At 36.3% G+C, this 25,918-nt stretch overlaps 1 protein-coding gene and 1 long non-coding RNA gene across 5 annotated transcripts in view; one reads left to right on the top strand and one right to left on the bottom strand.

Moving 5' to 3' along the window:
• LOC126236404 (uncharacterized) overlaps window positions 1-10,586 on the bottom strand; it is a 56,563-nt gene extending 45,977 nt beyond the window's left edge. For all 4 annotated transcript variants that reach the window (XR_007544907.1, XR_007544906.1, XR_007544905.1 and 1 more), the window contains exons 1-2: window positions 10,488-10,586; window positions 9,586-9,653 (exon numbers count right to left, since the gene is read on the bottom strand). This is a non-coding gene — a long non-coding RNA (uncharacterized LOC126236404). The remainder of the gene's footprint in view (window positions 1-9,585; window positions 9,654-10,487) is intronic.
• A 243-nt stretch (window positions 10,587-10,829) lies between these two features.
• On the top strand, window positions 10,830-25,746 carry LOC126236402 (opsin-1-like). The gene is made up of 9 exons (XM_049945696.1): window positions 10,830-10,935; window positions 11,266-11,384; window positions 11,487-11,725; window positions 17,293-17,399; window positions 17,481-17,587; window positions 18,792-18,939; window positions 20,642-20,752; window positions 21,111-21,277; window positions 25,364-25,746. Exons 2-9 carry the CDS (start codon window positions 11,266-11,268, stop codon window positions 25,491-25,493), a joined length of 1,128 nt encoding a protein of 375 aa, XP_049801653.1. The 5' UTR covers window positions 10,830-10,935; the 3' UTR covers window positions 25,494-25,746.
• The last annotated feature ends 172 nt before the right edge of the window (window positions 25,747-25,918 follow it).

Here is a 25,918-nt window from a genome sequence, read left to right as displayed (position 1 = left end):
AGTCCAGAATTTGCCACCCATTGTAGGTCAGCCATTACTTCACTGGTTAACACCATGTTGGGAGAAGTCACCTTCTTGTCTACCTTATCATGGATAAGTTTGAATTCTTTCCATAAATTATCTATGCCTCTCTTAGTATCATTAAGTTCTGAAGCTAAATTTGAAGAAACATAGTAGGGAGTTACCCTCTCGGCAACTTTCCTCTACCTGTTCCTCCAGATTACTTATATTTATTATGTCTGAAGTGGATAGTTTCTCTTTAAAATTTCTTTGCACATTATCAACTTGCGTGTTAACGCCTGCAATTTGCGATTGGACTATAGGAATTAGTTTGTCCTGCTTCTCAACCCTTTCCTTTAAAGTGTGTAATCTTTGTTTTACAGCATCAAATGTAACATAGCATACACTTTGAAATAATCCTAACTTTTCACCTAGTTCAGCTTCTATATTGTTTCATTTGTCTTCAATATCATATTACAACTTCTGGGTCAACTTTTGAAATTGTTCATTCTGCTTCTGGCTAAGGTCAGTAAACATTTGATTCATCTGGACAGTCAAGAAATTACTTAATACAATTTTTAAATCTAATCGCAAACTCTCCATTCTATCATTTAAGGCCTCAAATTTGGGATTTAAAACCTCACTCTGTGCTTCCAGCTTTTCACTTCGAGTTGCTGAATCTGCCTTCTGGGCATCTAATTTATCATTCAGCTGAGTATTCACTGAGCCTAAGTTGAGACTTATAGTAGTAATTTGGGCATTTGACTCTGTTCTTTGGTTATCTAATTTAAGGCTTAGTGCTTTAACTAAATTTGCTACCTCAGTCCAGTCTGCCATTTCTTTTGTCACTGTCATGGCCATGGCTGGTTCTGATGTTTACCCAGTTTTTTTAGTATTATCCATATTTTTCTTACTTTTAGATTAAGTTATCATTAAAAAAAAGTTCACCTCTGAGTATAATAATAATACTAACAGTCTATTATTGAACAGTGTCCTTTTTCACACTCAAATAATTATTGTCTTTTGCTCACCCGGCGTAGAGTTTTAGGCTGCATCAGTGAGAAGGTGTTCAAAAAATGGCTCTGAGCACTATGGGACTCAACTGCTGAGGTCATTAGTCCCCTAGAACTTAGAACTAGTTAAACCTAACTAACCTAAGGACATCACAAACAGCCATGCCCGAGGCAGGATTCGAACCTGCGACCGTAGCGGTCTTGCGGCTCCAGACTGCAGCGCCTTTAACCGCACGGCCAGAGAAGGTGTGGTGTGGAAACAGTACTGGTTAACAGTATGGGTGCCAGCAGCATCAAATGTTGGTTTCAGCATTGGTGCCAGTGAATGGATTTGTAGTCAACACCGGTGAGCAACAGCTGGCGCTGTTGGTGTCGGTAGCTGGTTACGGCATCCATGTCCCCGGGATATGTGTGAGGGCTGCTCACTCTTCACACTAGATCTATGTCATTGAATAGATCTTGTCATATCCCTTCTTAGTCTAAACTTTTGAGATTTTCCTTACGTCTCCTCTTGTATCGTATTTATTAATTTTCACCCCTTTTCACCATTTATGCAGAATCCAACTCTGCAAAACAATTTCCCTGTCTTGTTAATATTGGTTTCTATGACAACTCACAATATCTTCTTATCTTGATTTCTTTGCAAATTTCCTCTTTCTTTGAGTCCTGTCACAGTCGCCACACTCTAACGGTTTCGGCGACAGGCATCGTGGTGGGTAACGGGATTGTGAACTTCACACTTCTCTCACTTCAGTTGACTTACTTGAAACGTTCAGCCAATCCTCTTCACTGGATATGTGGCTCCATCAGTCTCAACAACTTCTTCTCTGAAGAAATAATGCTGGTTAGAGGAACTAAAAAGTACTCTCTCTCTCATTAGAAATAACTCTGTACCCTCATACTTTCAGTTCAGCTCAGGTATAGTTTCACTGCCACACGTCTCACATAAGTATACAAACTCTTACCAGTCACCTACGTCGATAACCATTAGATGAAAAATCGAAGTGAGTAAATGTCTATGGTCAATTGTTCATTTGTCTTTTTTACAATAATCACAGGACCAAAAACCATGGAATATTACAAAGACACTCCTTGTCCTTTTAATACAGCTTCCAAGGTGCAACCGGCAAACACTTGTCGGTGCCACTCGTCTGACGCAGCTTCTGTCTTCCCACGATAAATGTCAATCCTGCACACACAGACATGTGTTGTGCAGTAAATAGGCCCTCTCTCACACTTATCTTTAAAATATTGCATGTTCAAGGTGGCAGAATGTTGAGTGGCTCCAGAATTTGTGTGTAAATTCTAGAAGCACTATACTGTCTAGGCAAATTGTACAATACTGTGCAACTTTCTCCATTTATACTTAAAATTTCGGTCTGAAAAATGTAAGTCTGATGTTGACTGCTCAGGTAATTTGAAATCTGTTGTTGCACTTACTAACTAGAAATGTCTTCCTACTCTCCTTTACCTTCTTTTGCCATTCATACTCAGTGATGCCAGAAAGCCTTCACAGTCACCGATTTCACATTCTACACTAACTGAGTTAAAAAGTTTATGTCTGTTTGCAACCTGGTGCTCTAAGAAGTTTCTCTTGGGTCAGTTTTCTGATTAACTGCTCAATGTAATTTTTGGAAGAGGCATTTAGAACAATATATCTTCCACTTGCCTAAATTACTTGACTCTTCCAGTCTACAGTTGATAAGTTGAAATCTTCCCCTAATACTGTAACATGACCAGGAAATTTACACAGAATCTTCCACATTCAAACCACTTTTAATACTTATCTTCATTCATATCATTTTTGGGGATCTCTACCAACCTCAATTTGTAGGACAGCTTGTTATCATTATGGACAACAATTGATATGTATTAAAATACATGTCTTGCATGACACATTATAATGACAATATTCCACCCTACATGTGCAGATGAAGCAGACTCCAGTCATTTTCATACTTATTGTTTGAGTCAATTGGTATGACAGAATGATCAGCCTATTTTATTATTTATGGCTTCAAATAAGTCTTCATCACTTCCATCCAGCCTATCTTTGCTACATACATTATTTATTTATTTATTGTTCTGTGGGACCAAATTAAGGAGAAGTCTCCATGGTCATGGAACGAGTCAATACATGAAATTATAACATGATAGTAGAAACAGATAAAATGAAATACAAGAAACGTATTCAAGCGACAATTCATAAGTTTAAATAAAGAAAATCAACAATGTAACACTGGAATTTGCTTAATTTTTCAGCTCTTCCAGGAGCTCCTCGACAGAATAGAAGGAGTGAGCCATGAGGAAACTCTTCAGTTTAGACTTAAAAGCGTTTGGGCTACTGCTAAGATTTTTGAGTTCTTGTGGTAGCTTATTGAAAATGGATGCAGCAGAATAGTGCACTCCTTTCTGCACAAGAGTCAAGGAAGTGCATTCCACATGCAGATTTGATTTCTGCCTAGTATTAACTGAGTGAAAGCTGCTAACTCTTGGGAATAAGCTAATATTGCTAACAACAAATGACATTAAAGAAAATATATACTGTGAGGGCAATGTCAGAATTCCCAGACTATTGAATAGGGGTCGACAAGAGGTTCTTGAACTTACATCACATGTAGCTCGAACAGCCTGTTTTTGAGCCAAAAATACCCTTTTTGAATCAGAAGAATTACCCCAAAAAATAATACCATATGACATAAGCGTATGAAAATATGCGAAGTAGACAACTTTTCGTGTTGCACTGTCACTTATTTCAAATACTGTTCTAATGGTAAATGAAGCAGCATTTAATTTCTGAACAAGATCCTGAACATGGGCTTTCCACAACAGCTTACTATCTATCCAAACACCTAGGAACTTGAACTGTTCCGTCTCGCTTATAAGATGCCCATTCTGTCTGATCAAAATATCAGTTCTTGTTGAATTGTGAGTTAGAAACTGTAAAAACTGAGTCTTACTGTGATTTATCAACAAATTATTTTCCACAAGCCATGAACTTATTTCATGAACTACATTATTTGATAATGTTTCAATCAGGATTTAAAATTTCATTGCACTCCCTTCTGGTTTCAGCCAGCTTTCTGTTCCTAGTGTTACATGAGCATTATTGTGTTTTATAAAAGAGATTAGTTCAGGAGCATTTCTATGGATGCTGCTGTACTTAACTAATACTACATAAACATGTGCTGCTTCAGTCTGCATCAATGAATGACGTCTCTTATATTTAATGGGGATTATATTCTGTCCTCTCCTAAATCAGTACATAAACATAGGACATATGGAGGGGTTTCTCTATGCTGTAGAAGTCACATGTGCATGTCACACATATTCTGCCTCCCTTGGAGCTGTTTCATATTCTGTTAAGTTTTTATAGGCTGATCATTGTGTCATGCCAGTTGTCTCAAACAAGAAATATAAAAACAACTAGAGACTGCTTCATCCACACGTCTAGGATGAAACATTTTATTATAATGTGTCATGTAAGATGGATATTTTAATACATGTCAGTCATTGTCCATAACAAGAACAAACTGTGCTACAAAAATTACATGCTAGAATATGGCTAACTTTGGTTGAATGAGGAATACGAATTGTGACTAATAATATTTATGTTACTTTGAGGGTGAGCCCAAAGATCTCAGTAACAATAAATGTCAGTAATATTCTGAGGGAAATATATATTTATTAAAAGTGCTAACATATTTGATATTTTGATAGTACAATACATCTGAAACTTTAAGGGATGTGAGGAGTTAAAAATCAGTTATCATTATGGCAAGAAATAAAATTAAAGAAAATAATGCATAATGTGGCAGTACCTGTACTAACAAGCTATTTTATGAACCTCCCCCTCCATTCACACAGTCATTATGAATATTGCACTGAAAGAAGAACTAAAAACTTTCTTACTTATAAGAGTTTACACAGCACTAGCATGTAATACTTCCGTGTTACTTGTACAGCTGGAAACAACATTAATATAACTATACTGAAGCAGCGGTGAGATGTTTTCTTCCAGATAATAGAACATTCTCAACATCAGTTGCTGCTTGCATTGACATTACCAAATGTGTTTATAATACTTGCATATTACAGTGATAAATGGAATGTCTGAATATGAAGGTCAAATGAAGAGATGCTCAGTCGCAGATAGACATGACAAAAGATTGTCAGAAAGTGAGCTTTCAGCCAACAAGACCTTTGTCAAAAATAAAGACACACACACACACACACACACACACACACACACACACACACACACACACACACACACACACAGTCCGTGGCAGATGAAACCAGATGGCCTTTAGCTGTCAGAGACTCTGTGTGTGTGTGTGTGTGTGTGTGTGTGTGTGTGTGTGTGTGTGTGTGCGCGCGCGCACGCATGCATGCATGTTGTTTCTTTTTGACAAACACCTTCTTGGCTGAAAGCTCACTTAGCAACGATCTTTTTTGTTGTGCCTATCTGCAACTCAGCATCTCCATTGTATGGCGAGTAGCAACTATACTTTCCATAATACTGTTACATTCCATCCTGGATTTTCCATTGTTTGATGGTCAAATGACATCTTTAGAACATGCTTATACATCGTCAGTGTCATAGGTGGGGCCCACGAGAAATATGGCCTCCACAATTTCACAATTTACTAGTGACATCACACTAGTCGGCTTGTCTGCCACACTTCGAGAACACTTGCTCCATGCAGGGCGAAATCAATATGTAGTTGAAAAAGTACCCACTAAAGACCTCAACTTTGTTGTGTTCTGTTGAGAGCTTGTGTGCATTTAAATGTGCACTCAAGAATTATTAAACTTGTCTGAAACAGTTACTCACTCTCCGCTGGAGATAGCTGCTGGCACTCTTAAGACCTTCTGTGTCATGTGCTGTGATGTACACACCACAGCCTGTCTGTCTCATGGACTTCAGTCATAGGTTACAGTCTGAGCATGAAAGTTGTGGACTTGATGTTGCTTCAGTGGCAAGCAAATCAAACTATTCATGTACACAGGTCAAATGAAAAATAGAACCTCAAGCATGCACTTTTAAAGAGTACAGTTATATACTTTTCTAAAATAAAAAACTGAATAAAAGAAATGAAAATCTATTGGGCTTACTGCACCTCTAGTGGTTCTAAAGTGTGTAATTGTCTCTCTAGACACATACTGTAGTTTGCTGGGATGCAATTATGTGATAAACTTACCTGAAACCTGATGATCTACTCAAAACAGAGAAAATGGTACCTGTGCAATTTCTGAACTTAGGTGACCTGTTGTACATAAATGATTATATATTTCCTTCCACTAGTAACCACAATCATTTTCTTAATTACAGGATTTATTAATACACATACAGTAGAGAAAGTTGCAGATTATCTAAATACAATGTACAATAATCACTTGTATGTGGTGAAAAGCAAACACTATTGATCAATATTGTATAACTAAATTTATATTAAAATTAGTCAGCAGCTAAAGTAGTGCAGAGAAGCAAGCTATTCATTTACTCTGAAAACATGCTACATTGACTCCGAACAATCTTAAAGAATCTGTTCCATGTTAGGAGTTAAGAGTACATAATTTCAGAAACACATATTATTTATCATTTGATATGAAAGCTTTGTTCAGTGTTTCATATTCAGTTATTTTTATGCAATCAACATGTATGATATGTTACAAACAAAGACAGAACATCCTCTAGCAGAAGACACTCTCAAAGATATCAATATGGGCTAGCGTGTTAGTTTCACCATTTTGACCATTTTGATCTGTCTTCCAACAATAATTATGTTTATGTTATCCACCTACTTTTAATAGCTGTGGTCATTATTGTGAAAAAGAAATATAAATCTAATTTTTCATTATGTATTTAAAGGTCAAAGGTAGACCTATAGTGATATAAGAGAAGCAGTCTTTCATGAAGAATCAGGAAACAGTCTTCTGTTTCTCTGTTAGAATTCCTTTCAACTTTGTGTATAGGTAAAAGTAGTAAAATAACTACTTTTCACACACTCCTTTTACTCTATTGATGAGCACTTAAAGGCAAATTTACACCATCTCTCCAAAATTCCTTCCCCAAAAACACAAAAACACAAGCTCACTGATCATCTAATAACACATTAAATTTATTTTTACTTATTCTTAATCTTGTTTTATACACTGAAATAAACTGCACTGTAAGTCAGTTGCCTTAGAAATAAGTCTACACCTTTGAACTTATTGTTAATTCCCATCATGCATTGTAATACCTATGTATTACTGTTACTTCATATTCTATGCATCCCCATATAAATGTAAACTGACCCCTATGGGTTTTTAGCTTTATGTTGGTTTTTAATTCAATCATACATATAGACTGTCCCCAACGCATGTTTAGCTTTCTGATAATTTTTAATGCCATCATACATGTAAGCTTATGCATTTGCAAATATGTAACTTTAATCTGTCATAAAAAATGAAACAACTGTCATGCAGTTACTGTAAACCATGTCCTGTATCTCTGTACATTGTACATCACAAGATGCCAGGGACAATAAATAAATAGTACTGCAAGATACCCATCTTGCAATGCAGCATGTTTATAAATGATACTTTTCATTACTTACCACTGTTGTCATCAGAATCTTCCTATTCAGTCATGGTGAGGTATCTGTACTAACAATAAACACACTTCCACATTTAAAAATCTTGTAACTGAAGAATTTTTTATTATGATACTTGTCAAAAATTTATAGCGTAACACTCATAGTTTGGAATTTCAGTATTGGTTGGCATATGTTACATTTAGTTATTACTTCTCATCAATTTACGTAGTTTATATGTGTTCTCAACTGGATATTTAATGATTTTTTTTTTCTTTCCTCCATCATTTATAGAACTTCAACATTTCTTTATCTCATATCTTTCCATCTTGCTTAAGGTGAAGGAATAATTAATTTCAGAAGTTCATTATTAAAAATCTTTACATTTTAGGGACAGCAGCGGAGGCAGTCAGAAACATCTCCACCATGCATGGGGATGATGCCATTGGACAGAGCAAGGCAAGAAAATGGTTTTCTCATTTTAAGGAGGCCATTTTTCACATTGGTGACTCTCCACATTCAGAAGGACCTTCAGGATTTGATGAAGATCTTTTAAACACATCAATCCACAATGATCAATGTCAGTGTACTCGAGAACTGGCAAATGTGATAAACTGTTATCATTCCACCATTGTGTGACATTTGCATGCAATGGTGAAGGTTCAAAAATAAGGCATGTGGGTACCGCATGCTCCAAGTCAAAATTACAAAAATCAGCAGGAGGCCATTTATGCAACTCTGCTTGCTCATCATCTATTGGCTCATGAACACCACCAACCATTCCTATCCCATATTGTTACTGGAGACAAGAAATGGTGTCTTTATGCTAACATAATGGAAAGAAAAGAATGGTTGAGCCCACACAAAGCAGAGACTCCCTGTACAAAGACCTATGTGCATCCAAAAAAATAATGTTACTCATCTGGTAGAGCAGCAGTGGTATGTTGTACTATGAATTGCTTCTCAAAGGTGTAACCATCACTGCTAACATTTATTGTCAAGACTGTGTGAAGTGATGCTACTCCACGATAATGCCTGCTCACATTCTGCTAGACTGACAAAAAACACTATACAGGAGGCTTGGTTGGGAAGTCATTCCACAACTACCTTATTCACCTAATCTCTTGCCCTCAGATTTTCACCTTTTCTGCTCTCTATCAAACAACCTTCAAGAAATTTTCTTTCCGGATGAAAATGCACTCCAAACGTGGCTCAACAAGTTTCTCACCTCAGAACCACATGATTTGTACAGCTGTGGAATCGAGAAGTTACCTGAGCATTGGTAGATTGTTGTAAGTAGTGAAGGAGAATATATTATTGATAACTAAAGTTTCTGTTATATGTATCTGTTATGTTTATTAAACTTACGGAAAAATGCTACGAACCCAACCCAATGCTATTTGTACAAATGAAAGTATTGTACTCCTCCGAAAGGAATTCCTGAATAAAAATACTTATTGGTACGAAACTATTTGAAAATCATTTCAAAGTACCTTCCACAGGACCTTTTTAAATTTCTTGGAACTTTGTTATAAAATTTGATCCCCATGTAATAGGGCCTGTTGTCTGCACTATCTGTGATGTCTTTTCAGATGATAATCAAGGTCTCTCCAAGTATTGTAAATGTGCAAATCTCTATTTAGACTATTAAACTGCTTATATTTTAAAATTAGTTGAACCATTTTATAAACATATATTGATGACAGTGTTGGAAGATTCTTACTTTTGAAAATCTCTTTGCAGGATTCTTTATAACAGCTTGTCTTTTATGGGGGTATTTTGTAATAGAGCAGTTATGTTTTACAGTACAAATGTGCATTGTGGATAGCAAATTTCAGAATCATAGTTGAACATCTGGGAGATTCTTCAAAAGCTTGCTAACTCTGAAAGTCTAGTAAAACTACTCTGCAACACTGTTTTTAAGAAATTACACTAGTGCAACAGCTGATCAACTCCTATACACAAAATTATAAAATTATTTTAAAACTTACTGATCCTTTCTCCAGCCAAAATCTGGAGATCTGAAGGAAATGGGACTTCACCACAGCATGACAGTAGACTTCAGGTGACAGAAAACATAGCATTGTAGCATGAGACAGAAGTCAACAAATGCAAATGAATACAGATGGACAGTTTTGCAAGGATTGTCTAAGAGGTTATCATTCCTTACTTTGTCTGGAAAACTTACAAAAAAACTGAGAAATGGCATAGGGATCACAAAAATTCATGTGTTGAATATGGAGGAAATTCTGTTAAAATGTAAGTAATTTTGTAAATATTTCTGATGTTACAACACAAAGAATACTTAGAAAACGGATGGCACTGTGCAACATGCCCAGCGCGCGCGCGCACACACACACACACACACACACACACACACACACACACACACACACACACAAATATGATGCTTATATTAAGTAAAACTCCAAAATCATTGAAATAAATATTCCCATAATTTCTAAAGATATTTCTTTTTTAAAAATATCAGAAGTTAAACATTATAATAATCTCCAAGACATTGAAAACTTTTCTTACAAAATAGTCTACTTATGAATAAGAGGGGAATGGAAGGGTTAATGCCTCATCAACGTGAGGCCAATAGATGGTACAGATTATGAATGTCACATGTAAAATGGCATTTTGTGCAGCTATACAAGCAGTGATTTAAGGCATTATACAAATACCAACAAAATTATGTCAGTATTTTCATGGGCACAGAGAGTAAGATTTCCATTCAATGTTGTAAACATTCCATACAAAATTTCACTTGTAAAAATGCTAAATCTGTCTATTACTGCACAATTACCATTTTATAAATGCACTGACTCAATAACTGCTCTAATGGAAGTATGTATAGACCAAATAGTTAATGCAGAAACTAATTAATTACCTTTTAACCCTCTAATAAGCAGCAACACTCATCACAAATTTTCTAACAAAAATTATACCACTATTACATTACTAACAAAATGATGATAATGATCCTATTACTCCACCCTTCTAGCTCTGGTGTAAGAGACAGTTGCTGAAATAATGCCCTGTGTGTCAAATGCATATAATTCATTACAGTTTATCCTGTTCATGTGACTGACACTTATTGGTTTTATAGAAGACAGCATGTTGGCTTGAAGGAATTGCTGAAGCCTCTCATGAAACAGAGGATTTTATCACAGCATTTGTAAGGTTTAGAAGTACAATATATAAGGGTAAATCACTGACATGAATGTGAGTGTCTTGAGTGGCACTTTACACAACAGGTATACCACCAGTAGCTTGGGTCTTCTCTGAGAAACTTGAGTAGGCACCATCTTGGTCGTTTTCTTCAAGTTTCAAAAAAGGTAATTAAATGTCTTTGCTTCAAATAATCTTTTACTAATGCAGTGTTCACCATTTCTGTAATAAAGATTTTTGTATGTAAATAATGATCTAGAGAATAAATGTTCTGTCAAAAATGGAGTAGTTGATGGGAAAGCTTAAAGACAAAAACTGCATGTCAAGCTTTCAGATCAACAGATAATATTATAATTGGTGGAAGTGCATTGTGAAATCTGCATTCATATAAATGACCATCATATTAAGCTTTCTTTCTCTCCTATAGGTGAGGACCACTGCTATTGATGTCTGTAGTATGGACTGTTATACATAATATCTTATTATCTGTTATGCAGATGGAGACAGCAAGCCTATTGTTGGTACCACACTATGCTGCCCAGTGGCAGGGACCATCCAACATCACTGTTGTGGATAAAGTGCCACCAAATATGCTCCATCTTGTGGATGCTCATTGGTAAGTACATGAACTTGACTCTAGAAATTTTTCCTGTGGTTTTATGATGAGCTTTTGTGTTAATTTTCTTTAAATTTCAATATATGCAATGCAAATCAACAGGTACCAGTTTCCTCCCCTGAACCCCCTCTGGCATGGCATTCTTGGCTTCATGATTGCTGTTCTTGGTGTTATTTCTTGGATTGGAAATGGTGTAGTCATCTATATATTTTCAACAACCAAATCTCTGAGAACACCATCAAACCTTCTAGTGGTGAATCTAGCTTTCTCAGATTTTCTCATGATGGTTGTAATGTCACCACCAATGGTATTAAACTGTTACTATGAAACGTGGGTGCTGGGTAAGTAGATAGTTCATAAAATAGGACAGTATTTATGATAATAGCAAACATTTATCCAAGAAAGACTACTTTAGTGTTTTACATAATGATTGGAACTGTAAACATACATGTGGTAAATATGATAAAAAGCTAAAAATTAGCAGATAAATGTACAAGATTTTGAATGGTGTGGGTATCTTGTCAGCCACTTCTGCTGACAACTTCAAACTGTAAATATTATTGCTGTCCTCAACACGAGCATAAAAATGTTTACTAATATTTAGTAAACATTTGTAAAATTGTCACAGGAGAACAATCATGACAAAACGTCCAACGAGATAGGAGACAGAGAACATAGTTCCAGTAGACTACATCATCATCATCCTGCACTATTCACAAATTTAGCGTTTAAAGATGAAGCATATATGGTCCGAAATGCACACACAGTTTATTTTGTCGACAGATCAGTGCTCGCAGAGTATTTCAAATCAAATTAACGTAATAATTTTAGACCACTGTTACTGTTTGAAGATATTTTCATTGCCTAACTGTGACTACTGAAGGTATCGGAGGGGACACGGTAACAGCATTAAAAGAAATCAGCAAGCTGTGCACCACCACCACATATTACACATACTCTCTTTTCAGTACTTTATGAAGTGATTCCATAAAACAGTACATTTGCCTTAGGCTGTGTGATAGCGCAGTTGTTAGTGCCTAAGCATGAACAAGTGAAAAGGCAATAAAGTAAACTACTTACAAGATTATGTAAACTTGTGTAAAGAGCTCGAATGAGAAGCATTTAATAGCTGGATAGAATCAACCTGACTAACCGATTAAACATTTCTTCATATGTCTTTGAGACGGATTTGCGTAAGGCAGGAATTTAGAATACATTCCGTAGTCTTGTGTTATCTCACAAATTATTATGCAGGTAACCCATTGCAAAAACTCTCTCATGAGATTACAAATTGCATTACAATAAAATGTGGTGTGTATGTGGTCATCAACAAACATACCATTTGATTCCACTACATTCTTCGATTTAGTGAATGCCTGTTGGTTTTTAAAAAATGTGGCACACATTCAAATGGTTCCAATGTATTCCATTAACGGAAGATACACAGTGCATTATTGTGTGGCTATTGCTTGCTTGACAATCAGAGAATGTCACAATTGAGCACATTATGGGGCCACTTAGGGAAATAGTGTTCAGGGCTGGAAAAAAAGCCAATGTGCACTTGATATGTCTACTGGGGGCCTCATATGAGATATTGAGGCCTTGGAGGAGGCCTTTCCTGCAGCTATCAAGCATGTAGGGTGCACTCATCTGCAAGTTGTGGCTTATGTCGGCACTGACACCTATCGTTCAGGTTCTGAGGCCACCCTCAGTTCATATAGACAGCTGGCAGAAGACGTGAAGGCCTTGCACATTGTTCCCATAGCTGATAGGAGTCCTTTGATTTGGATCTGACTGCAGGAACTCAGTCAAAGGCTTCGTCAATTCTGTGATGACACTGACTGCAGATTTCTGGTCCTGTGTTATCAGGTGAGGAATTGTGTGATTCCCCTTGATAGGTCAGGGGTGCACTACACGAATGAAGCAACTACTTGGTACTTTTTGTGTGTGTGTGTGTGTGGGAGGGGGGGGGGGGTAGTTGATAGTTTGAGGCATTCTGATGAACATTTGCCAGATAACATGCGACATGCGGACAGAGAAATCAGAAAGTGTTCAGGGTACAGACACTTTGACTGTCACTATTTTACTAGTAAATTGTCAGAGTATTGTAACAAAGCTCCTGAATTTATAGCCCTCCCGGAAATATCTTGTGCTCAAATAATTCTTGTGACCAAAAACTGACTGAAACCCAAAATAGAAAGCTCTGAGATATTTAGCGAGTCATGGAACATAAATTAAAAACATAGATCAAATGCCATGGAAGAGGGATGTTCATTACAGTTGATAAAAATATTGTCTAGTTGAGGTCAAATTTGAGTGTAACAGTGAAGTTACCTCATCATGTACAGCATGTATAAGTGAAATCAAGTTAATTATTGGATGTTTTTACTGGCCTTATGATTCCGCTGTGACAGTTTTAGAGTCATTCACAGAAAGTCTACGATCAGGAGTGCGCAAATATGAAAATCACAAAATATTAGTTGGAGGCGACTTTACCTGACTGACTATAGACTGGGACATCTACAGATTCAATGCAAGGGATAGACAAACAGACTGTCTCCCAAAGTACTTTTGAATACATTTTCTGAAAACAGTCTTAAGCAGCTAGTTCAGCAGCCAACATGCAATGGAATTATTTTAAACCTTCGAGCTACAAACAGACCTGACCTTATCAATGACATCACTATAGAGATGGATTAGTGATCATAGTAACTATGGTTATTAAAGGTAATAGATTAGTCAAGAAGGCTAGGAGACTATTTCTGCTAGGGAGAGCAAATAAGCAGTTGTTGGCATCCCACTTAGACAATGAATTGACATTATTTAGTTCCAGGATGATGGACATATAGGAATTATGGGCAAAGTTTATACAGATTGTAAATTGAGCTCTGGACAAGTACGCTCTCAGTAAGTGGAAAAATCCCACAATGGTTTTGCAAAGAAATTTGGAAAATGCTGAGAAAGCAAAGTCTCGGTTCTAAAGGGAATGCAAAAATGCTAATAGGCTGAAGTTAGCAGAGATTCAGGCATCTTTAAAAAGACTGATGCACAAAGCATACAACAGCTACCACTGTCATACCTCAGTAAATGATCTTGCCGAGAACCCGAGAAAATTCTGGTCCTACATAAAATTGCTAAGTGGGTCTAAGGCTTATATCCAGTAACTCATTGACCAGTCTGGTGTGGCAGCAGAAGCCAACAAAAGGAAAGCTGATTTATTAAAACTTTGCATTTAAGAAATGGTTCATGAAGGAGAATCTTACATATATACAGTCATTTGACCATCACACAGACTTCTGTATAGAGGACACAGTAACAGGCATTCCTGGTATAGAGGAACAACTGAAAGAGTCAAAAACATGTATATCACCAAGTCCAGATGGAACCCCAATTCAGTTTTACAAAGCATACTCAATGGCACTGACCCCTTACTTAGCTTGCATTTATTGTGAATCTATTGCCCAGTGTGAAGTCCCAAGTGACTGGAAAAAAATGCAGATGATGGGTAAAAGAACAGATTGCAAAATTGCAGACCTTAGCATGAATTTGATGTAGAATTCTTGAACGTATTCTCAGTTCAAATATAGTAATTTGCCTAGACATGGAAAAGCTTCTGTCAACAAATCAGCACAGTTTCTGAAAGCAGCACTCTTGTGAAAATCAGCTTGCCCTTTTATCGCTATATTCTGTGAGCTATGGATGAAAGGTAACAGGCAAATTCCATATAAGGTTTCCGACAAGCATTTGACACAGTACCCGACTATAGGTGTTAATAAAAGTACAAGCATATGAAATAGGTTCGCACATATGTGAGCATCTCAAATACTTTTAAATAATAGAACCCAATATGTCATCCTCAATGGCAAGTGTTCATCAGACAAGGGTATCATTAGGAGTGCACCAGGGAAGTGTGATAGGACCACTATTATTTTCTGTATACATGAATCATCTGGCAGACAGGATGAACAATAATCTGCAGCTGTTAGCTGATGAGGCTGAGGTTATGGGAAGGTATCATCATTGAGTGACTGTAGGAGGATACAAGATGCCTTAGATAAAATTTCTAGTTGGTGTGATGAATGGCAGCTAGCTCTAAATGTAGAAAAAATTAAGTTAATGTAGATGAGTAGGAAAACAATCCTATGCTATTCAAATACAACATTAGTAGTGTGCTGCTTGACAGTCACATCAATTAAATATCAAAGCATAATGTTGCAGAGCAATAATAAATGGAACAAGCACATTAGGAAAGGTGGAAGGTCACCTTTAGTTTATCGGAAAAATTTTAGGAAATTGTGGTTCATATGTAAAGGAGACCGCATATAGGACACTAGTGAAGCCCACTCTTGAGTACTGCTTGAGTGTTTGGGATCGGTTTAAAGGAAGACATTGAACCATTTCAGAGGCAGGCTGCTAGATTTGTTATCAGTAACTGAACAACAAACAAGTATTATGGAGGTGCATCAGAAACTCAAATGGGAATCCCTCAAATGAAGGTGATGGTCTTTTCAGGGGACATCACTGAGAAAATTTAGAGAACTGGCATTTGAGGCTGATTGCATAACAATTCTACTGCCGACAACATACATTTTACGTGAAGACCACAAAGATAAGAGAAATTACGACTCATACGGAGGCATATTGACAGTCATTTTTTCCTCGCTCTATTCGCTACTGGAACAAGAAAGGAAATGACTAGTTGTGGTACAGGGTACCCTTCACCACTTACCATATATTGCTTGCAGAGCATTTATGTAGATATAGATTTGTTAACAGCATTTTTCAATAATATGATAGCCATAATCAGACACTGAATAATTACAAATGGCTGATTATCAATCAATTCTTGTAATTTTTTCTCTCACCAAAGCATATTCCTGAGCACCAACAGTCAGATAATGGCAGATAGCAAATAGTGCAACAATGTGCCTACTACAAGCATACTTAACTGATACATCTGTCTCCTCAGTTTTCATTGTTACCAAATACTCTGGTACATGGCAGAATCGCATTTACTTCCCAAAATTTTGTAAGTAGAAGGGGTTTCTTGATGTGCTGGACTTGTTTCTCTGCTGGGTCCACATACTTCACTAGAATGATGGGCACTCAGGACATTGGTGGAAGTGAAGAATTTCTTGGCTTGATGACATCCAATCTACTCCAGATTCTAACAGTTACTGTATAAGAAGAGAGGGGAGAGAGAAAAGTTTAATGTCTCAATGATGAAGAGCTCAATATAAATGGAGTGCATGCTCAGAATGGAGAAGGAAAGGAGAGAAAATCTGCTATATTACTATAATAAAATTGGCAGCAACTGTACTTCAACAAAACAGCCACAGAAAAATTGAATCTGATAACCAGACTGTGATTTGTAGTCCACTCAATCCACATGCAAGTCTAGTGCCTTAATGACTGTGTTTCCTCCTTAAGTGAAACTGCCTGGTACTCTTGATGACAGATACTCACATTGTGGATGGGAATGTTACATGTGGAAGACTCTTGTCTGATTTTCAATACAAGAAGGTTACATACTAGATGCCTCTCACTTATTTTCATACCACCTGTATGTGTAAAACATGAATACAGTACTCCAACGAACAAACATCCCTCATAGCCTTCCATGTGATACTGGTCTGAACACCACCACCAACAGCTCTGACACAGTCCCATAGTGCTGCTTACTGGCTAGAGTATTGTGTACACACTGTAATGTCAAAAGTGTGCAGTTATAACATATATGGATTGGAGATCATGCTATTGCTGTCATATAATTTTAAACTATAGGAGATATTTCACTTTATGAATATGGCTGAAATTCACGTCGGCACTACAATATCCACTGTATTAGAGAGGGCAGATATGCAAAATCTATCTAGTCTCCACAAATTAACTATTTCCTTTATTACAGGTCCTCTAATGTGTGACATTTATGGGATGTGTGGATCACTGTTTGGTTTTGCATCAATATGGACAATGACAATGATAGCTCAGGACAGATACAATGTAATTGTGAAGGTAAATGTAATAATAACTAGCATGTAAAAGTATATTCTGACATTTTCATTAAAAATTACAGACAATTAACAACTCTTACAGGGATTATCTGCTAAACCAATGACAATTAAAACAGCTCTCATTAGAATAGCACTGATCTGGTTCTTTGCTATTGGATGGACTTTGGCCCCACTCTTTGGGTGGAATAGGTAAGCACGTCAGCACAATACAAATATCAGATGATATAGTAGAATACAGAAGTTGGGCGAAATAACTTGAATACTCCAGTTTTACTGCATTTCCATTATCTTCTAGGCAGTATTACACTGCTAATATGACACATTGTTTATTATATGTAATCCTGTTCTTAAACTTCCCATGAATTACCTTGGTTGTTGACAGATCACTCACACTGTCTTCATTGTCTCATTTAACACTGAAGCAGTGCACTAACATAAATGAAGTACATGAAAGAACATCTACATTTTCAAAAATTGAAAAGATGCAGCACTATCATTAGCCACAGCCGCATCACTAATTTCCTTTGTCAGCAACCACACACATGTTTCTGTAAAACTTGAGATTAGACATAATTAAGAGCTTTTGATTTTGTATGGATGCTCATGAATTTGTGACACATTACTATCAGCAAAGCTCTCTTTCGAATCAATATGGTATTGATTACAGCCAGTTGTAGGTACAGCTGTCAAATGGAGATCAGGAAAGAACTGTATTCAATTTCCACATCTTTAGGTCCATCATGTAAGTCAGATGAGACTAGAATGCTACGAATGATTCACGTGAAGCATTTGTCAAAAGGTTCTCATAGCGAATGAGCAAGACTGCAAGTGTAGATCTGAGACTAGCATCAAGTTATCTATTTGGATCATAAACTGTCTCAATATGACATGTAGCAACACCTGTCATAGTTTTGAATGACACTAACTATATACTAAATGTATTGTCCAGGAAAGCAAAAGGTTGGGAGTAATGGTGTTTTCTGCAGTAAGCAAATTGTATAGATAATGCGGACACTTACCTTGTGGTATTTCTTGCAGAATATTGGGCCAAATACAACATACTTCACTCACAACCACTGCGTGAATTCAGAGAAACCTGTGAAAGCTTCACCACCAGACGACTCTTAACAACTGTAATAAAACTAGCTTTGAGACAACTGGATTTTTCAGTTTTATGTACCACATATTGTGTGTTTTTGCTGGAAATGGTTAAAGTGTGTAGAAGTTAAATATTCTTCAAACTTTTTCATTATCTTTTAACTGTTTTTTCAAGGAAATTTTGTTAACTAATTTTTTCATAGCATGTGTACAGCAACATATACAGCTGTTGTGCGCAACAAAAGAGATCTACAGTATGTTTTAATATTCTTTTTTTTCTTAATTATATTTGTAGGTATGTACCTGAAGGAAACATGACAGCCTGTGGAACTGATTATCTGACAAAAACATGGACAAGCAGAAGCTACATTCTCGTATACTCTGTATTTGTCTATTTTACACCTCTGTTCACTATAATATACTCCTATTACTTTATCGTACAGGTAAGTGATATAACGCATATTTATGCAAAGAATGAACATGTGAAATTGCTAAAGTTACACACTGAACATAGTTTCATGTTTCAACACACATCAAATTAACATTATATTTGCTCCCCTTTCACCACATGCATACCAGCAGCATTTGAAGCAAAACCTCATCATTACTACGACATCTGTTCACATAGCATTCTGAGAGCTAAAGCACCTTTTACACGGTGCATTTAATATCTATCATATCTTAAATTGCCCTGTGTATTCAAACTAATCAATCAGATTGCAGTAGTCTGAGTTTTAGACAAATGTGAAACTACTTGTGTCATGGAATGGGCTACTAATGCAATAGTAAAAACCAAAACATGTCTGGTACTCTATTACTTCTAAATTCTGACTCTAATTATGGAAATCACCACTGAAGGAGTAAATGCAGGGAAGCAAAGCTATTTTTCCTTGATATTATTTACATATCCTTATTCTTACATCTGAATGATTAGTAAATGCAACATAATTTGTAGTAGCACTGATACATGAAATTAAAAATAAATTGCATCACATACTCAGTTATTATATTTACTTTAACACATGTTATTCCTACTGAATGATCATATTTATATATTTTTTTAAATTTATAGTTTTGTAGTAAATATCATTTCTGTATAATACTCAGGACTTCACTTATGAGCCAATGCCATTGCCAAGACTGACTGTTAGGATTTTATTGCATCTGTCGACACAAGGAAAGAATGGAAACAGTGTAGCCAATGTACACCTATCATAGTGAAGGGAATGTTAAATGTTGAGCTAGCACATACATACAAAGACAGAAGCAAGAAAATAGAGCAAAATGTAGTAACAAGAATCAAATTAGATAATTTCTTTCTGAAAATCAAAGATGAATCCTTGTGTACTTCATACAGTAAAGATACTTGTCTGGTTTCCTTTAGCAAACTTAAGTCAAAGCCTGAAAAAGAATCTGATATGATGACTTCCACTTTGCCTATGCAGTAAACAGAAATTAACAATGCATAGAGTAAAGGAGCCAGGCAGACATTATCGGAGTAGAATGAGATTTTCATTCTGCAGCGGAGAGTGCGCTGATATGAAACTTCCTGGCAGATTAAAACTGTGTGCCCGAGCGAGACTTGAACTCGGGACCTTTGCCTTTCGCGGGCCAGTGCTCTACCATCTGAGCTACCGAAGCACGACCCACGCCTGGTACTCACAGCTTTACTTCTGCCAGTATCTCGTCTCCTACCTTCCAAACTTTACAGAAGCTCTCTTGGAGAAGATCGGCTGGCATTTTTTGGTTTGATGCTCTGTATTCATGATCCTTGTGCAACTTGTGGGGACTCCATAACATAATTTTTGTCCTATTAATATCGCTATTTGACTGAATATTAATTGCCATCATCATTCAACTTTGACGATTTCTGGTGATCCTCTTAATGGTTTATTGCTCATTGTGTAAAGCATTGATTAGTATCCTTATCTCCAAGCAAAACAGGAATAAAAGTTGAACACACACAAAATACGTTATCTGAAACAACAATACAGTTCTTATTTCCAACCTCTGTAACAAAAATATATAAATTATTCAAAAACAGGCACATATTAAATTACTGAATATACAAACTTCTTTTTCAGCACACTCGTGACACCATATACATTAATCAGTTTCAATTGTAAAACTATCTCTTTTTTTCAGGCTGTAGCTGCCCACGAGAAGAATATGCGAGAGCAGGCCAAGAAGATGAATGTAGCTTCACTACGATCATCAGATGCATCAAATACCAGTGCAGAATGCAAACTTGCAAAGGTAATGTGTCCTGCAGACAATGGAACAATAGAAAAACAGAAATCATGTAGAAATCATTGCCTGATAAGAAAATTAGTTGATGTAAGTGTAACAATTCAAACTGCTGTGTGAAAATAAGTAAGCAAAGATTTTGTAGCAAATATCATTTACATAAGATGGCTCTGTGCCAAAAGTTGCAATCGAGATAACATTTACACCAGCTTTGTCACAACTTTTGTTGAAAATATGGATACTGTATCAAATAAAATCGCTAAAATTTTGGCTGTTCTTCGCAGTTCAGAATTATGAAACTTTGTACAAATTTATGCAAATTTGAAACAAATGTTATAAATATATTTTTTTATAATTTTACCTGCAGGTTGCTCTAATGACAATCTCCCTGTGGTTTTTTGCCTGGACACCATACCTGGTAATAAACTATACTGGCATCTTTGAGGGTGCAAACATCAGTCCTCTGGCAACAATCTGGGGATCATTATTTGCAAAAGCCAATGCTGTCTATAACCCAATTGTATATGGAATAAGGTGAGCTATTTCCTTGACAGGTCATAATAAGAACATATAGAGTGAGTCAACAAGAGCTAGATGTAGTTCAGTTTAGATCCATCTATATTTTTAAGTCAAACAGTTGATCTTTACAGAGTACACACATATACAAGAAGACCTTAACGCTGAAATGACCGAGGTTTACTCAATATGAAATGTAGCTGAAGAACAAGGATTAGTGACTGCCTATGAGCTGCAACAGTGTGAACTGAAACAACTGTGGGCTTTGAATACCTGAGTAAAAACATGATTGTGAAGTTGTTGTGACAGATTGAAGAGATTTGAGACACATGATTACTTAATTGAGAACAAGTAGCAATAATGAGTATGTTAATGCACTTTTCAATGTGCTCGGTGTGTTCGCTTCGAACAAATTGTGAATCAACTCAAAGTAATCTCTGTGATTTTCACAATGTCAGCATATAAAAAGTGAAAGACTACTGGTTTACCAATGCCTGTGATGATGTAACTGTAATACTCATACAAGGGACAGTAAAACAGTTTCTGTTCAGAGCCCATACAGTCCAGAAATGGTATGACAATCAGGCAAAACTGTCATGCTTGTTGAGGCAATCATCCTACTGATTTCCATGTTGAACGTATCTGTTTGGTAAAACACTGTGTCCTGCTGCATGAAGAAGTCCATAATCGCCTGCTGCATGTCCTCATTGCACAGCAATCATTGATCCATCAAGACCGTTTTTAAGGGACTGAAGGCATGCTAACTACAAGGGGAGAGATCAGGACTATAGGACAGGTGCCCAAATGTCTCCCACATGAGTTGGTGTAACTTATGCATTACAATATTTGTAATATGGGGACATGCATTCTCATGAAATAGTAGCAGCAGTTCTTGTTGCAGAGGTTTTTGACAGGCACACTGCCCCATAAACATTCTTCATTTCCCAACGGATATCTACCAGTGTTTGTCCTTCAGCAGTCTCGAACAGAACAACTGTATGTTGGCCCTGTGTGAACACATTTGGTGATAACATTGCCATAGTTCACACTTCTGCATTTACCACATGTGCAATGGAAAGACATGAATGTGACACTAATCCCTTACCTACATGTTGGTGCTTACAAACCCACATTGGAGTCACGTTATGTTGCATATACACTGCAGCAACACCCTCAAACAGAATCTTTTTTATTGCCCCTTATATTAAATTTTGTCCAGCATACTCCTCTCCTAAATGCACAGTTATTGTGGAGATCCTGAGCTACATTTCTTTAAAATGGAAGAAATAATATTACATGATTCTTGTTTAAAATGCTGAGAGTGGCAGTGAAGTTGTGATCTGCAAGGGACTGTGAATCATCCAACACTAAAATGGTACTCCCAATCCAAATTTAAAACTGCGGACTATTATGTGTAAAATAATGTTAACAGGTGTAATAAATTTGATATTGCATCTCTGATGAAGAATCCTTAGATTCGGAGTGAAAAAGAGTGTCACAGACCATGCTGAAACTCTCATATAAGAAACAACAATCATCGGAGTGAAAAGACATTGCACTGAATGACAGCAATCAGGAAGGCATTTTTTTGGTGTGTGGTAAGGAGATGGTCAATAACTGTACAGGTTGAAAATCTAGTAATAATTCTCTCTCCTCTTCATAATAGCTATCAATTCTACAGGGCAGTCATATACTCTAACTGTGTGTAAGTTAATAGATAAATCAACATGATTTCTATAGAGTTGTCAAAATTATTTGGTTTGTTTTATTATTTTGGTGCATAGGGTTCATTCAGATAACAAAAACTGAGGCTCAGTTAAAGTATTCAGATGGGTATTCAGGGGTAATGACTGTGGGTGCTATGAAATCTAATCAGTCCTGCGTATGAAACTAAAACTGAAACCTTAGCATTATGAAGGCAGCAACAAACATGTGGTCTCTCTTCCATTTCTTGGAATGAATTCGTTCAAGTTTATGTGAATATTACAAAAGCATAAATCAAACTGATTAAGGCAAAATTACACACTGTTCAAGATTATCTTGGTCTCAAAAATATACCATAGGAATCTGGTGCAAATTATGTAGGACAGGATATTTCCACTAACTGCAAAGCTGTGGAATACTCCTGAAGTACAAAGCTGAGGCAGCATGAAAAGTCTGCTGACACACAACACAAATTAATGCAAACAAAATAGTGACCGACAGCACAAAAATGCTGTTGCGTGCCTCAGACAAGTGGAATGCACTAATCAAGGAGATAGTGAATACTTGGAGTGGGTGGCATGGACCAAGAGTGCTGTTGGAGGAATGTCAGAAAGGGCAACATAAACACACAGCAATACATTGATGTGTGCATGTTTCTCTTTTGCTAACGAAGGCTGCTGCTGAAAGCTTTATGTAAGTTCTTTTAATTGTGCCTGTCTGCAATTTATCATGTCTCTTTTACAGTAAGCAGCAATTGTCTTTTCCTACATTGTTGATACCTGGAGTTTCTGTTGGTTAACCATAAATTTCATGAATATATAACTAAACTGTCAACCTATAAGAGATATAGCATAAATCTAAACCAAAATAGCAGTTATTTTAAGGCACTTTTTTAATTCATTATTTTTCCCAAGAAGACAGCTTCAAGAGTAGTGGTGGTGAGTGTGGTTTGATGAAATGATACACTCACTATCAGTAGAGCAACATACTGCAATATACCAAAAAACAAAATCATGAACTGAACAGAACACAGCTGTCTAACTATTAAGTTTATTGATAACAGTAGCTTCCCATCCATACAGGCTTTGTAGACGCCAGAATGAAAGATAACCTTCAACAGTATGGATTGTCTGAACTAGTACATTAGGCAACAACCTGCTTCTGTACATTACATAAAATACCAATTTTCATTAAAAGCAGTTTCTTGAAAGATCTGGAACTTCTGCTATTTGACTTGTGTATCAAAACTGAAAAAGTAACACAGAAGGAAAATCAGCTACTAACATCCTTAGCTTATGAAAGAGCATGCTGCTTCTTCATTTCAGGAAACAGGCAGCTGTTTATTCCAGCTTTGCACCTTGAACTGACTTCCACACACTCTCTCTTTGGATTCTGTTGCCCACTGGACAATACAAGATGACTTCTTTAGTTAACCCATCATACATTATTTCTAAATGTTTTCATTTATGTTCATACTGTTGCATTTTTGTGTGTTTATTCACCTCTAATTTAATATTTTAATTAATTTGTCTATTCAGTAGAGTACAACTTTTTGCTTTCAACTGTAAGTTCACTTGGGCAACAATTGAAATTTTTGTCTTTCGAGGCAGGACCCAGTTTTCACACCTGTAAGGTATTGTAGACAATGCCGTTGTTTTACAGAATTTTAGTGATATGCTCCTTTTTGTTTTAGTCTTCAATGTTTGGATTATATTAAATATTGTGAGATTTCAGATGTAACTCATGCCTCATCATAGAGTTACATTGTGATACTTGCTTTCAATTTGTGACCAATGTATATCTATTGTCTAATTATATAGATTCCTTTGAAAGTCACAGCTTTCACCTTTTGTTTTGGTATTTTCATATTATATTTTTAGATACTCTATTCAGTTGGCAAAGTGACGTTTGCAGGTAAACTTAATTTTCCTGAATCATAATTTGATCATCAATAAGAAAGGAAGGTGTACATTTACAGTATTCATTTTGATTTTATGCAAAGCAGTCTTACCACAGAATTCAACAAATATTGTGAATATAAACACCAAATAATGACAGAAAATGCTGAGTAGTATACATTAAAAAAGGATTCTATCATTTTAATATACACAAGTGTGGCTCCATCTCCCCCCCCCCCCCCCCCCTCGTGCCACTCCCTCTCCCCCTTTTTCCGAAGCTGCAAAACCATTACTCAGTCATATTTCTGTCAATTGCATTTTGATAACATGCTATGGATTTTGTTTAATCTCTGTCTATTGCATTTTGATAATATATTATGGATCTGTTGAACCTCTGTCTGATCTTTATGTGCTCTGACATGTGCCCAATATGCCTGTAACTTACATTTATACAGTTGAGCATAAACAAATGATTCTTATTAAAATTTTTTATTTTTAACAGTCATCCAAAGTATCGTGCAGCTTTGAAAGAGAAACTTCCATTCCTGATCTGTGGGGATGACGAGCATGGAGATGCTACATCACAAGCATCTGGAGCGACTACAGCTACAACTGTTGCTGAAAAGGCATAAAATAATCTTCCAAGCAACAAAAATTCTCATATAAAATATTCGTACTGATCAAAATTGCTACAAGACAACATTGGTGCCAAAATGATAAAACTACTGTTATTACCACTGAAACATTTTGTCAACAACAATGAACTGATTTCACAAAATAATTATCAAAAATACATGAGTTTTCGAAACTGAGAAACTTCTGAAAATCTAGACTTTCACCAACTGGAAATAACAGCCAAAGAAAATAAAGTGCTATGACTAGTAACATGTTTTGATCTCTCTCTCTCTCTCTCTCTCTCTCTCTCTCAAAACCTTTAACCTAGACATGGTAATGAATACTATTTCTTGGGATACTACAGCAAAATTTATGATGAAGTGACTTAAAATAATAAATCACTAGTTATAAGTAAAATAAACACACATTTATTTTTAAGAAT

The sequence above is a fragment of the Schistocerca nitens genome, chromosome 2 (genome assembly GCF_023898315.1).
Source record: "Schistocerca nitens isolate TAMUIC-IGC-003100 chromosome 2, iqSchNite1.1, whole genome shotgun sequence".
NCBI classification, from domain to species: Eukaryota; Metazoa; Arthropoda; class Insecta; order Orthoptera; family Acrididae; genus Schistocerca; species Schistocerca nitens.
Note: the sequence above shows the minus strand (reverse complement) of the source record. Positions and strands in the feature narration are given on the sequence as shown.

What these genes read in the sequence shown, in the direction of transcription:
- LOC126236402 (XM_049945696.1), top strand. Translation starts at nt 11,266, where the DNA reads ATGGAGACAGCAAGCCTATTGTTGGTACCACACTATGCTGCCCAGTGG. An exon ending in CTATGAAACGTGGGTGCTGG is followed by an intron (nt 11,726 to 17,292) that starts GTAAGTAGATAG and finishes CCTTTATTACAG; the next exon opens with GTCCTCTAATGTGTGACATT. An exon ending in CCACTCTTTGGGTGGAATAG is followed by an intron (nt 17,588 to 18,791) that starts GTAAGCACGTCA and finishes TTATATTTGTAG; the next exon opens with GTATGTACCTGAAGGAAACA.